Raw genomic sequence first — 15,106 nt, 5'->3', positions numbered from 1 at the left:
AGAGACGTGCCTCTGGGGTATATATTGTGTCCGTGGTGAGTAGAGTTCTCTGCTTCCTGATTGGCATGTTTGGAGTTGCTTTCCTCCTCCCCATCTTTCTGCTTGATGTTCTGCCTCATCTTGGGCCTAGAGCAATGGGGTCAGCCATATATGAACTCAGACCTCCAAAACTATGAGCCTCCAATAAAGTATTCACCCTTTAAACTGGTCCTCGTCAGGCCTTTTGGTCAAGGAAGCAAAATAGGTGACTAGAATACTAGTTTTGCTGTCAAACATCAAACTATAAGTTATGGCTACAGCATGTGATAAGTGCTTGGTTAAGATGGAGAAAACATTGCTTTAGTCTGTATGTATAGGATAAAATATAGTAAAATAAGTATTTTGGTATTATCCACAGCTGCAAGAATCTATTGGGAGTCTTGGAACGTATTTCCTGCAGATAAGGGAGAAGGAGTGATGCAGTTGAAGCCTCACTGGGAAGGACAGACCAAGAAATTGACTTAATCTAGCAAGGATGGTAGATGAGGAGGTGAGATACATAGAGGTCAACTTTAAAAAGTTTAAATCAGCAAAGTCCAACAGGATGGGCAGGAAGCAATACTAGTCAGTTCTATAAAGTAATGAGATAAGTAAAGATGGATTCAATCAAAAAAGAAAAGGACAGCTAGGCGTAGCCAGAGGTAAGGAAAGAATGAGAGGCAATGACAGGATCAAAAACACATAGCAGGGTTGGGGCTGTAGCAGTGGTAGAGCACTTGCCTAGTATGTGTGGGGCTCTGGGTTTAAGCCTCAGCACTACATAAAAATAAATGAGTAAAATAAAGGTATCATGTCAATCTATAACTAAAAATATTTTAAAAAAACATGTAGTAGGGTGACCAGAATAATTGTGACTGGTCTAGATCAATGGGTCTCAACTACCTGAGCGTGCAGGTTTAACTGGGAGGGAAGACTCATATCAAAATGGAAAAGAATAAGATGTTATTTTGAGAAAGCACAATTATGACATTGTTTTCATAGTGAAAATTTCAGAAAGTGTCACTAAGAAATCCCCTTTGAGGTGGGGATATGAAGCCCATTTTAAATGTTGAGAAACCTTATGTCCAAAGCTCCTTCTAGTTTTAAATTCTTTTGGATGAGTGGAGTAAGGCTGAAAGAGGTGACATGGCTAATCAGTGGCAAAGCTGGAACTAGACCTCAAGCCTTATAAATTCCTGGGCAGTGTTCATTCCATTGCAGCAAATATGTGTGATGGTTTCCATTTTACAAATGAAACAATTTAGGCAAAGGGAGATGTAGCTGGAAAAGCTCACTAGTTGGATCCCTGCTGTGTTGCTTTCTGTCAGACTCCTGTTCTGATAGGCACCGTAAGAAACAGGAATGTTAAAGCAGGGAGGGCTTACCACCACAGTCCCATAGTGGGCAAAATATTATTTTGAACACACCACTATCCAAATCATAATCATATACAACTACAGGAGCTCAGAAAGTAAAATAATGAAGCACTATATAGCAGCTACATTCTAAGATCTCCTATCTATAGAAGCTATTCTCTCTCCTATATATCATTATATATCTAAGTCATACTTACAGGCTTTGAAAATTAGAGTCTTCATGACTATAGAAGGGAGACCAATAAAGTAGATGGAGGGGATCAAGAGGGTAGGAGGAGAAGAAGGTGTGGGAAATACTGAGGAATGAAATCAACCAAACACTGCTATGTCCATGTATGAATATGCCACCATAAAACATATGTGTGTACACACACACACACACACACACACACACACACATATATATATATGTCATTAAAATAACAATAAAAGTAGAGGTAAGAAGAGTGGAGCAAGAGGATCTAGGGAGGGAGACAGGGAGGAAAAGGGAAGGTACTAGGGAAGGAGATTGATCAAATTGTTATATGCATATATGAGTATGGCATAATGAATCCTATTGTATAATTACAATGGGCCAATAAAAAATCAATAAAAAATTAAGAGTCTGTCTCCTATTTCTAATTTTTCTATTAATGTCATGATATTTTCCATTAATCAATTGATTTCACTGTGTGTCTCTTCCAACTGCACATTTCTCATAAACTTTGAGGACAGCTTATGAAAATGAAAGAGCATTTTTTTCCCCCTTCAGTAATGTTTTCACAGTTATAACTTTTGAGAACAATTTCTTGAGAGATGTTTTGGGAGTTGTATTCCGGAACATATTATCTTCATGGTCTTCCCCCTGGTAGGATGGAAAAATGATCTTGCCTTGAGAGTTGCACTGAATCTTCTCGTTTCAGTAGAAAAGATAAATATTCCACTTACAAAAGCTGCAGGAGTAGACAATAAGCCAGGGGATGGCACGCCTGGGAGTGACCACAGGAAAAAAGACAGATTCTCACAGGACATGCTGAGGCATGAGAGTGTGTTGCTACCAGTTGGTTGCACCGGGGAATCTCCTGAGCATCTGGGAGGGAAGGGCAGAGGCAGAGTTAACAAACCTTTCCTGAAAAAGGAAATCGAGCAGCCCAGGCACTGGGTGGGAACCTTACCCTGGTCAGGGTATCAGTGAGATCAGGGCCAGAGTAGCTCGGCCCTGCAACTAGGAGTGCTGCTGATTTCTCTTGTTTTCTCACTGTTTGAGTTGCTGCAATCCTCACTTACAAAGCATCTTCTGGTCATTGCCACCATCACCACATTATGGCAGCCAACTGACAAGTGACCACAGTGCCGTGTGAAACGTGCTTTGCAAATGTGGGATGAATAAAAGTGCTAGGAAGCAATATGGAGGGATGGGAAGAGGAAGGACTACTACAAAAGGCAACACTGGGGTTGGGATTTTTTCCAGGTAGGAAAAGGGTATGAGTGTGCCTTTTTGGGAAGGGGGAGAAGAATTAAGCAATGAGTAACATAAGACAAGGAGGTAGGTAAGTGCACAGATGTACTCAGACAATGACCGAACTGGAATTCACGAGGGACTAAGCTGGGATTGGATTTAGATAAACCTCTCTTGCTACAGAAAATCTGAGACAGATACTTATTCTTGCTAGAGTATTTTGAGTCTCTTCTTGGATGGTCTTAGAAAGAATAGTGAAAACTGTAGGTGCGTAAATTGAATATAAAAGTGTCCACAGGTTGAAAGACCAATCTGAAGCCTTTGTAGGAGATAAGGTCCCAGAAAATAAGGGCAGGAACTGGAGCAACAGAAACAGAGTGAGACATGGGACCCAGAATGAATAGAATCTTAGTGACCAGTTGATAGGGAACAGCAGAGAAGGGAATGAGGCAAGAACAACTTTTGTCACCTGTTCTTTCTTAGACTGATTTCCATAGGATACATTCTCTGACCTGAAATTACAGAGACATAGAAAATGTTAACTTCTATGGCTCAGGAAAAATGATTTATATTGCCTTCTTCTTACATGTACATGTTGCCTCACAAGTTGGCTCCTCCAAGCTGTGATTGATTCACTTCTACTTCTGTTGCTTTGGTGAATGTAACTATTCTCATAAATTCTTGGCAATTACATTAATTTACTTACTGGTAAAATTAAAGATCTTTTTCCTGATTAAGCATTTCTTTTTTTCTGATATCATCACATCTACTGTTGACTAGCTGTGTGACCTTGGGAAAGTCATTTCACTTAAGCCTTAGTGTTCTTATCTGCTCATAGGGGAGAATAATTACACCTCTTGAGGGGACTCTTGTGATGATAAATGAGATATGAGAATAAAAGCCTAGCCTTGGCTTGACCCAGAGTAAGAGTTAAGTAAATTACCACTTATAATAATAAGTCTTGATGCTATTACTTATATATTTATAACATATGCTTCATTTCTTATATGTTCATCTATTAAAATAAGAAACAAAGAATGTATTCTTATCTATTTACATATGATAGATCACATATATAATTTGTCTTTTATTACATGGAAATTATTAATTTTATTCAATATTGTATTTCACTAAGGGGGCAAAGTCAGATTTTAGACCTGGGATAAGCATAGTCTTAAATTTGTCCTCATAAGTTTGTCAGATATTAAATTTATATAAGTTGGTTTTGTTTCTGAGTCATCTATTTCTTTCCATTTTTCTACTTTCATGTTTCTGAATCTGTAAGCACTCTTAAAAGTGGTCACCTCATACATGTCCTTAATCTGGTAGGGCATGTTTTCCATCATGATTCCTTGGGAAGTGATTTCTTTGATATTTGGCCATTAGTTTTAAAATTCTTTTCAGAGCCACTTTGTGAAGATATAGAAGTAATACTGTGGCACTCTCATTGGAATCTTGTTAAATTTATTATTTCCCTTAAGAGGGACCAGCATGTCTACTTTAGCATCTATTCTTTCCTGTCTACCTTCACTTAGTCTTCCTGACTTTTTCCCATCATGTTTTGTTGTTTTCTTCATTTAGCAAAAGCCTGGGGAAGAGAAGACTTCAGTTTTAATTTCAGATTCCTGGGAAACTGACCTATGCAATAATATTCTTGGGAAAGTGACTACAGGCTTATTTTGAGGAATCATATGAGGGTGACTCTATGTACTGAGAATCTAACTCACATCTGTGCTTCTACCAAGGAGCCAATATAATTCATTTTCCTCAGCTATACATTGGAGACATCAAGACTTGTTTGATTAGCTAAACCACTCTATTGCAGTCAGAGCTGTTCATAAACATTATAAGATAATGCCTTCAAATAATATTCTAATTAAAAATCTTAAAATATAAACAAGGATATATCCTAATAAAACGTTAATGTATAAACATTTTTCCTTCCCAGACTGTAAGATTCTAGAGGGGAGGAACTATGTTTTCTTCTCTTGGCTTTCATAATACTTTCCATGATGCTAGACCATAAGAGGAACTCACTGAATATTGTGTTAGTGTAACAAATATTAATAATTTTTTTAATTACAAGGAAAGAGAATAAGTTTTAGGAATAGTATGGACTGGAGAGAATGAATTTATTCAATCTCACTAGGACACTTACTTTCTCTTACATATAATCTTATAATTCAATATTAATCAATTTATTAATAGTTTTTTTTTTTTTTTTTCCGGCTGGGCTCCCTTGTAGTTAAATTTTAAGATAGGGTATAGCTACTTGTGATCTTCCTGCCTCAGCCTCCCAAGTTCCTGGGTTTATAGGCATGTGCCACCACGCTCAGCCTCTTGTTGTAAAATTTTAAACCTTTTAAATTAATGTGATTGTTGGTTGTGGTGGCACACGCCTGTAATCCCAGCGGCTCGGGAGGCTGAGGCAGGAGGCTGAGTTCAAAGCCAGCCTCAGCAAAAGCGAGCAAAAGCGAGGTACTAAGCAACTCATTGAGACCCTGTCTCTAAATAAAATACAGAAGAGGGCTGGGGATGTGGCTCAGTGGTCAAGTGCCCCTGAGTTCAATCCCTGGTACCAAAAAAAAAAAAAAAAAAAGAAGAAGAAATTACTGTGATGTAAGTTATTTGTATCCTTAGAACCTCCCTAGAATTTCCCCCTTTGTGTGGCCATGCAGCTGAAAATAAGATAGTAGCGGGGAGCTAAGTGAAGGAGGAGGTGGGAGTGGAGGGAAACACTATATAATTACCCAACATTTGACTCCAGGGCTAAGAATCGGGGATATGCCAAGATCACAGTAATCATCATTGTCATGCCAGATACTAACCAGAAGCTTTCCACATACTGTTCTTAACCTTAAATTAAAGGTGAACCAGAAGAACTTCTGTCTGCCAAAATCATAGTTCAGGATTTTTCTTTGCAACCTTTCTGGCTGCCTTAATGTCTACAGCTAAAACTCCTTTCTCCTACCACGTCTGCAATATGAAAAGAAGATTCCTTATGTGGGACTTTGACTGTTCACAGAAAAGAATACTTTGTTTAGAATTACCATTTGTGGGAAATTATTAAGTATACAAACACATTCCAGTGATTTGATATCTTAAGCATTTGCTTTTTTTTTTTTTTAATCATCTCAAGGGCTAACAATCTGACCTTGTCGTGAGAACTGGCCAAAACTCAAATATTTGCATTGAGGAGCTTCTAGGCTTTTTGGATCATTTGTAACATGGAGCCAGACACAGATGGTTTATGTAGCAGAATGACCTTTCAATTTTCTGAATAAAAATAAAGTGAAGTTTTAAGGTACAACATCACTAATGTCTTCTTTGAATCCAAATGCATTAAAAACTCACTCTACTTACAAACTCCAAAGGGAAGTCTATGAGTCTTATAATACAATCTGCACAGTAGTTTAGAAAGCACTTTCCTCCAAATTGTCTAATGCTGAAATCCTCATTGTAACTCACTAAAGTGGATAGATTTTATTATTATTTCCCTTTCCCATTTCCTCCTAGGCTTTTCACTGCACAGATGGATTAACTAAGGTTAACCAAGAAAGTTACAGGACTCAGCTCCCAACCTCATTTGTTGACTTCCATTCCAGTTTCTCAATCCTGACACTACTAAAATTTTAGGTTGGACATGTCTTTGCTGTGGAGGCTTTCCTGTGCTTTGTCAGAGGTTCAGCAACATTTCTATCTACCTACGAGATGTCAGGAGCACAACAATTGTGAAACCAAACATGTCTCTGGATATTGCCAAATATACCCAACGGGAAGAGGGGTGCCACTTCTGGTTGACAAACACGATGAACTTTTCAAAATGCCAATTCATCTATAAGTGACAATTAACTCCATTTCAGAGACCATTTTCATTTCATGTTGTCTGCCTGGCAGGACACAATCGCTAGATGTGTCTTCAGAACCAGCTGGGTTGTTCCCAGCAAGAAGATTGCAGGCAATACTCTCAACATTTGTAAAGCTCTTATTCAGCTGGGATTGTCTCACTCAGATTTAAGAGAGAAATCCTGGGGAGGCTTGGTTTTCTTTCTGAGAACACTCAGACCATGATGTATACAAAATGAACTTGGTGGCCAATAAGGCAGGTCATCAAATCTGTTCTCCATTCTTGGCACAGAGGAGGACTGTGTCTCCTGGCCCTCCTTTTGACTAGGCAGTGCCTGGTAGAAGTGCTGACTGATGAACTGAGTGGAACTGGGCACTATTTCTAAGACAGAATACTTCACCACTTGACAAGACAAGTTCCCAAGTTTCTTTTCCTTCTGGTAACCAGTTGGTGGTTGCTGAGTCTTTCCATCAGTTTGGGGCCCTAAGTGACCATAATGAGCAGAATAGTCCTGCTCATCTGTTATAAATATATAGCGTGAGCAAGAAATAAGTCTATGTGTTTGAAGCCCCTGAGATATCTCTGTTACTTTAGCATAGCCTTGCTTATTCAGGCTGATTGAAGAGCTGAAAGATGAGAACAAGAAAAAAAAAGGATTTATATTAAATCAAAATCACTTATATTAAAAACAGAAAATATAATATATAAAGTCACCTAGAACTTTCTTAGTCTTAGGGTTTTATTCTGAAAAAGTCTCTATTTTTATACATTAACTGTTTAGGATTTGGAAATTTTTTTTTTTACATAATATATATTTCATTTTTAATGTGGTGCTGAGGTTTGAACCCAGTGTCTCACACATGCTAGGCGAGCACTCTACCACTGAACCACAACCCCAGCCCCTGGAAATTGTTTGAATGTAAGTTCCTACATGTCTGATAAAGTATCCAAATTTTACTATTCTATTATGACAGACTCCTTCATTCAAATATTCAAATAATATTTACCGATCACTAAATATATGACAAGTATTATTTGGGGATAGTTTCCCACTTCATATTGATTTTGATATTTTTCTCATGATAAAGACTAAAAAGAAAGGAGGAATTCATTCTAATATCTGAGGGAGCAGGGAGATATTTGGGAAACAGATTTAAAGTGTTTGGTTTTCTTTTAGCTTTCCATTTGCAAAAGGATTATTAGAGAAAATGGAAATGATTCACATGATTTACCAGGAATTTCCTACTATCACCTCTTGCTTTCTTACCTATAAACTGGGGATGTTTCTGTAAATTTCCATTGGTGTACAGTTGACCATTGGCCTTGGAGCAAACAAGGTTTGAACTGTGGCTTCCAAAATGACTGGGTGGGTGGTTTCAGGCAAAACTGCCTCTGTGCTTTACTTTACTCAGCTGTAAAATGGCAATTCCAACAGTGTCCAGTTTATAAGGATATTGTGAAGAGTAAACAAAGCAGGAAAGGTTTAGAATGGTGCTCATCACATCAATGCTCAGGTAATGTTAGTTCTTTTTTTTTATTCAACAAATATTTATTGAGACCTACTGTGTAGAGCACACCTATCCTATGTTCCGGACTGCTAGCCCATTTGGATATGGCTCCCCTTGTTTCTGATGCCTTTTCATTAAGGAAAACTCATAACTGGGGTTAGAGAACATATGTGTCTGTATATATGTCTCATATTTTACATTCATTTTAAAAATTGATTTTATTTTTTAAATACATGACAGCGGAATGCATTATAATTCTTATTACACACAGAGCACTATTTTTCATATCTCTGTTTGTATATAAAGTATGTTCACACCAATTCATGTCTTTATACATTACTTTGGATAATGATGTCCATCACATTCCACCATCATTGCTAACCCCCTGTCCCCTCCCTTCCCTTCCCACCCCTCTGCCCTATCTAGAGTTCTTATTTTCCTCCCATGCTCTCCCTCCCTACCCCAGTATGAGTCAGTCACCTTATATATCAAAGAAAATATTCGCCATTTGTTTTTTTGGGATTGGCTAACTTAGCATTATCTTCTCCAACTCCATCCATTTACCTGCAAATGCTTAAAAATGTTCTAACATTTTCAAGAAATGTTCTAGTAAGTTATGAATAAAGCATTGGACTACAAGTTCCAAGCATCACAGAACCTGTCTACTTTATTCACTATTTCATCCTAAATGTGAGGCTCTGAACAATCACGCTCCTTGATCTCATTCCTCTTTTGCAAAATGCAGGAATGACACAAAAAGAATTGTAAATTGTAGAATGAAGAATTATAATTGATTATCTTAATTCTGCTACACTTTCTAGGAAAAGGATTACAATACCTTATAATGTAATTTTTACTTGTAAATAACTGACAGTATGAAGATACCACAGAGTTGCTATATTATGGTCTTAGAATTTTCAAAAGAAATTTAATGCTGATTATTTGCATCACCAAAAAGGGTCGTAAAGCTTGCTACCACCCAGCATTGTTATCCACACCCCTCCACCCAAGAAGCTCTGTGGAGAGGGAAGGAGAATGAAGTTGGATAAAGAGTAATTAATGGTGCCATTGTCATAAATTCCACCTTTCTTGGCCCTCTAATTCATTAAGGCTGTGTGTGAAAAAGAAAAACTGAACACTAAGAGGCAGTTAATCACAGTGACTTAAGCTTTCAGAGTCTCAGTTTGTCTACCTATAAAATGGAATAACAATTTCTATCTCATTGAGATTATCCTGAACATTTCATATAATAAAAAGACAAAGGATCAGGTAAGGAGTGAGCTTTTAATCAATGGTAGCTATTCATAGAATAATAATTGCAATTTAAAAAGTATCTATTAGGAAACTACTTCCCTACAAATATTACCAGTGCTAAGAGTAATTCTTCCAGCTGGTATCACACAGTGAAGATGTTCGTTTTCTGATCTAGATAGTAGACTTGCTAACACTGCACCAAGGATAGACAATAGCACAAATCATATGCTTCCCAGGTAACCCTGATTGTGGAAGGGCAGGATAAGAGATGAGGACTGATGGATGGTCAGCTGGGGACAATAATGTTCAAAGTTAGATGGACAATTAAATCAGAAGACAGGAACACAAACAAGCAGCACAGCACAGTGGTACAAGCAATTCTTGAAGGTATGACCTTGCTTGGTCTCCCTGTGCCTCAGTTTCTCTGAGTAGAGGAGAATGGAGATAGTAACACTAAGCAGGGCTATTATGGAGAATTAAAGAGTTAATATTTGCAAATAGCTTAGAATAATACTTAAGATACAGTATACATAATTTGTTAAATAAGCCAGAGGAGTGAGGGGAATGGCAGAAGTTACACAGAATGGTTTGTTAGGAAATTTTTGGAGTCAAGATTAGTGAAGTGGCCTTCTCCAGGCACAACCTGGAAAGCTACGGGCTCTCTGGTGGCCATGGTGCATTGATTCATCTTTGAAATTGCAGAGATGAACCAGTGGCTAAGACAGAAAGGAGCCCCAGCTGAGACTAGGAGTAATGGAAGTATGTACAAAGACAAGATGATGTCCCTTCCACAGCAGTCCACAGTATCCTAGCTGTACGTCTCCTAAGACAGAGCCCCAGAGGGAAATTGAGTCCTGCTCACTATGGCATCCCCCTTCCACAGAGCTCACTGGGTGTGTTGAAGTGAAGCCTAAGTGAGGAACAAGACTGGACTTGTCACTACTGAGAGGTACTTGCACCCCTACTGCTCTGCACCCAACTTTAACTTCCATCTAGCTCTAAATAGCTCAATGCCAATGTGTGGTAGGTGAGAGCGGAGACTGTGATAACATGGTTCTTGGAGGGAAAACCTAGTCTTCTCTGTAGACTAAAGTTTACTGAGGTTTCAACAGACTCAGAAGTATCTGTCAGGTCTGTCCTCCAGCCTCTCCTCAGCCCTTCACAGACACCCCAAATTGGGTTCCAACAAACTGAGCTCACTGACTTTGCAAAGAAGCTGATTTTTCTTTATTTCTCTGTAGCCATCCATGTACCAAATTCTTCCCTGTTTTCTTTTTTTAATTATTATTTATTTCATTTATTTTTTTGCATTACAATTCTTATTACACATATAGAGCACATTTGTTTTGTATCTGTGTACATATAGTATGTTCACACCAACTTATGCCATTATATATGTAATCTTGTTTTTTGCATTATAATTCTTAATACACATAACTACCATAATTTTTCATATCTCTGTTTGTATATAAAGTATGTTGGCCCCAAATTCAAATCTTCATACATGTATTTTGTCTTGAGAATAACTCTCTCTTACAGCTCTCTCTCTAATCTCTGCCACCACCTCATAGAGTCACTCTGAGATTTCCATCACAGAGGCTTTGTGATTCTGCGTAAGTATCAGTTGAAGGTAGAACTTCATAAACTATAGGCTGCTTCTTATTTCTTCTCTGTTCCCATGCAGGCTCTCTGTTCCTCACCTTTACTTAACCTGTTTTAGTGATCAAGACCCACTATCTTCGTGCACCATGACCAAGTGGGATTCATCCCCGGGATGCAAGGCTGGTTCAATATACGGAAATCAATAAATGTAATTCACCACATCAATAGACTTAAAGATAAGAACCATATGATCATCTCGATTGATGCTGAAAAAGCATTTAACAAAATACAGCATCTCTTTATGTTCAAAACACTAGAAAAATTAGGGATAACAGGAAATTACCTCAACATGGTAAAAGCTATATATGCTAAGCCTCAGGCCAGCATCGTTCTAAATGGAGAAAAATTGAAGGCATTCCCTTTAAAATCTGGAACAAGACAGGGATGCCCTCTCTCACCACTTCTATTCAACATAGTTCTTGAAACACTAGCCAGAGCAATTAGACAGATGAAAGAAATTAAAGGCGTAAATATAGGAAAAGAAGAACTTAAATTAGCACTATTTGCCGATGACATGATCCTATACCTAGCAGACCCAAAAAGTTCAACCAAGAAGCTTCTAGAACTAGTAAATGAATTCAGCAAAGTGGCAGGATATAAAATCAATACCAATAAATCAAAGGCATTCCTGTATATCAGTGACAAATTCTCTGAAATGGAAATGAGGACAACTACTCTATTCACAATATCCTCAAAAAAAAAAATACCTGGGAATCAATCTAACAAAAGAGGTGAAAGATCTATACAATGAAAACTACAGAACCCTGAAGAAAGAAACAGAAGAAGACCATAGAAGATGGAAGGATTTACCTTGCTCATGGATTGGTAGAATTAATATTATTAAGATGGCCATATTACCAAAAGCACTTTACAGATTCAATGCAATTCCCATCAAAATCCCAATGACATTCCTTGCAGAAATAGAAAAACAATCATGAAATTCATCTGGAAAAATAAGAGACCCAGAATAGTTAAAGTAATTCTAAGTAAGAAGAGTAAAATTGGTGGTATCGCGATTCCAGATTTTAAACTATAATATAGAGCAATAGTAACAAAAATAGCATGATACTGGCACCAAAACAGGCTGGTAGACCAATGGTACAGAATAGAGGACACAGAGACCAATCCACAAAATTACAACTACCTTATATTAGACAAAGGGGCTAAAAGCATGCAATGGAGAAAGGATAGCATCTTCAACAAATGGTGCTGGGAGAACTGGAAATCTATATGCAACAAAATGAAATTGAATCCCTTTCTCTCACCATGCACAAAAGTCAACTCAAAATGGATCAAAGAGCTAGGAATCAGACCACAGACTGTGCGTCTAATAGAAGATAAAGTTGGCCCTAATCTTCATCACGTGGGGGCAGGCCACCTACAGCAGACACCTACAGCACAAGAGTTAAAACCAAGAACCAACAAATGGGATGAATTCAAACTAAAAAGTTTTTTTTTTATCAGCAAGAGAGATAATATGTGAGGTGAATAGGGAGCCTACATCCTGGGAACAAATTTTTACCCCTCAAACATCAGATAGAGCTCTAATCTCTAGAGTATACATAGAACTCAAAAAGTTAAACAACACCAACAACAACAAAAAAAAAACAAATAACCCAATCAACAAATGGGCCAAGGACTTGAACAGAAACTTCTCAGAAGAGGATATAGAACTACTCAACAAATACATGAAAAAATGCTCACCATCTCTAGCAATCAGAGAAATGCAAATTAAAACTACTCTAAGATACCATCTCACTCCAATAAGAATGGCAGCCATTATGAAGTCAAACAACAATAAGTGCTGGCAAGGATGCGGGGGAAAAGGGTACACTTGTACATTGCTGGTGGGACTGCAAATTGGTGCAGCCAATTTGGAAAGCAGTATGGAGATTCCTTGGAAAGCTGGGAATGGAACCACCATTTGATCCAGCTATTCCCCTTCTCGGACTATACCCAAAAGACCTAAAAAGAGCATACTACAGGGACACAGCCACGTCAATGTTTATAATAGCACAATTCACAATAGCTAGAATGTGGAACCAACCTAGATGCCCTTCAATAGATGAATGGATTAAAAAATGTGGCATTTATACACAATGGAATATTACTTAGCACTAAAAAATAACAAGATCATGACATTTGCAGGGAAATGGATGGCATTAGAGCAGATTATGCTAAGTGAAGTTAGCCAATCCCTAAAAAACAAATGCCACATGTCTTCTCTGATATAAGGGAGGGGGGGTGACTCAAAATGGGATAGGGAGGAAGAGCATGAGAAGAAGACTACCACTAAATAGGGAAGGGAGGTGGGAGGTAAAAAGAGGGAGAAGGGGAGTTGCACGGAAAATGGAAGGAGAACCTCATCGTTATACAGAATACATGTATGATGTTGTGATGAGAAAAAGAAAAAAAAGTGTGTCACATTAGATTGGATAGAGAGAAATGATGGGAGAGGAGGGGAGGAGTAGGGGGATAGGAAGGGCAGCAGAATAGAATAGACATTATGATTGATGTATGTATATAGGTGACTCTATGACCAGTGTGATTCTGCAATCTGTACAATTAGAAAAATGTAAAATTATACCCCAATTATTCAAATGTATGACTTGCCAAGATCATTGTAATGTCATGTGTAGATAATAATAATAATTAAAAAAGACCCGCTACCTTGACTCTACCCTAACTGTTCACAGGTAGCTACTGACTTAAGCATGCCATCACATGCTCTACTTAGAGAAATGATTTCACAGCGTTAATCACTGAAATCTTCCTCTTAAACACAATATCTAAAATGTTTGTTGCCATGTGCTCTGCCCATGTTGTTTCCCCTTTTGGAAGAACTTAATCAATCCTTCTTTTCTGGCTATTGGAATAGTGTTGGCTCTTCACGTACTAGTTTGGCAATTAACACCCTAAGCTCCATGTGTCAGTACTCATATGTAATTATATTATCTTGTTTTTCACTCTCTGTTTTCTGTGCTTGTGCATGAATGTTCCCTGTTCAACAAAATCATAAATTCCTTGAGGGCCGGAGCTTAACTTATTTTAACTTTGTTTTGTAATCTAATAACTATTCACTGACCTCCAGCACTTGACTTTGGGGTAAGGTGATGCACAGTCTCTGGTCCTCACAGAACCTGCCTTCTAGTGTGCACGTGTATATGTGTGTGTAGGGGAGAGAGATTAAAAAAAAAATGGACACACATTAAATAATTTGAAACTGAGATAAGTGTCCTGAAGGAAAAATAGAGTATGATAAGAGAACATGACAAAACTTCACTTTGAAAGAAAATGCCTTGGAGTTAAAATCAAAAAGATAAAATAGAAGTAAACAGGCAAGTGGGGTCTAAAGAAGCTGGTACCTTAGAGGAAGTGAAGTCAGTGTCTGTAACCTGAAAGGCAGAAGTAAGCTAGGTGAGATCAGGCTGGTGAGTCCTGGCTAGGGTTGCTTCTAGCATTAAACCAGAGTATCTGCTATGTGAGAGTAAGCTTTAGATGGTGTTTAAGTGTTATAATACATCATAGCAAGGGTCACTTTTGAATAAGGTCATTTGTGAACTTTTGTTGTTTGTATATTAGCCTTTCAAACAATGCTCAGCACACAAACGTTTAAGAACACAAACACAGGTGCTTGTGAAGAGGTGTCAGAATGCCCACTTTACTGACCCATCCATGACCGATGAGAACACAGAGCCAAGGAAATGGATCTGAAAGGGCTCCATGTAGCTTTAAGAATGAGAGGAACTGCTGATAACTGCTTCCAACTTTTGTCTTTCTCAAGTTCAATTAAAAAAAAAGGCATGAACCAACAACAACCATGATATGGACTGTAGTCTTTTCCACATTATGAGTTAGATACCAAAATGCTTTACGCAGGCCACCTAACAGATGGTAATGTATTCCAGTCATTACCAATGTGAGCGGGATTCAAACCAGTGACCTCAGGGGTGAGAGGCTGCACATCCAATTACAAATTCTTGCTTTCCTTAAGTGTTAAGAT

General features: G+C 38.0%; 1 protein-coding gene across 9 annotated transcripts in view; it reads right to left on the bottom strand.

Annotated features, from left to right (window-relative positions):
* Gtdc1 (glycosyltransferase like domain containing 1) overlaps positions 1 to 15,106 on the bottom strand; it is a 382,956-nt gene that overhangs the window by 15,083 nt on the left and 352,767 nt on the right. For 7 of the 9 annotated variants that reach the window (XM_046426876.2, XM_058573487.1, XM_046426874.2 and 4 more), the window contains 2 exons: positions 3,302 to 3,344; positions 2,322 to 2,463 (listed from right to left, as the gene is read on the bottom strand). The exons of 1 other annotated variant lie outside the window; for it this stretch is intronic. In XM_046426876.2, the coding sequence (XP_046282832.1) occupies positions 2,322 to 2,463; positions 3,302 to 3,344 (185 nt within the window). The remainder of the gene's footprint in view (positions 1 to 2,321; positions 2,464 to 3,301; positions 3,345 to 15,106) is intronic. One more of the 9 variants, XR_009225165.1, reaches the window with a different exon arrangement.

Source organism: Marmota monax, unplaced genomic scaffold (assembly GCF_021218885.2).
Source record: "Marmota monax isolate L192 unplaced genomic scaffold, Marmota_monax_Labrador192_F-V1.1 WCK01_AAM20220418_F8-fsc00048, whole genome shotgun sequence".
Taxonomy (NCBI): Eukaryota; Metazoa; Chordata; class Mammalia; order Rodentia; family Sciuridae; genus Marmota; species Marmota monax.
Note: the sequence above shows the minus strand (reverse complement) of the source record. Positions and strands in the feature narration are given on the sequence as shown.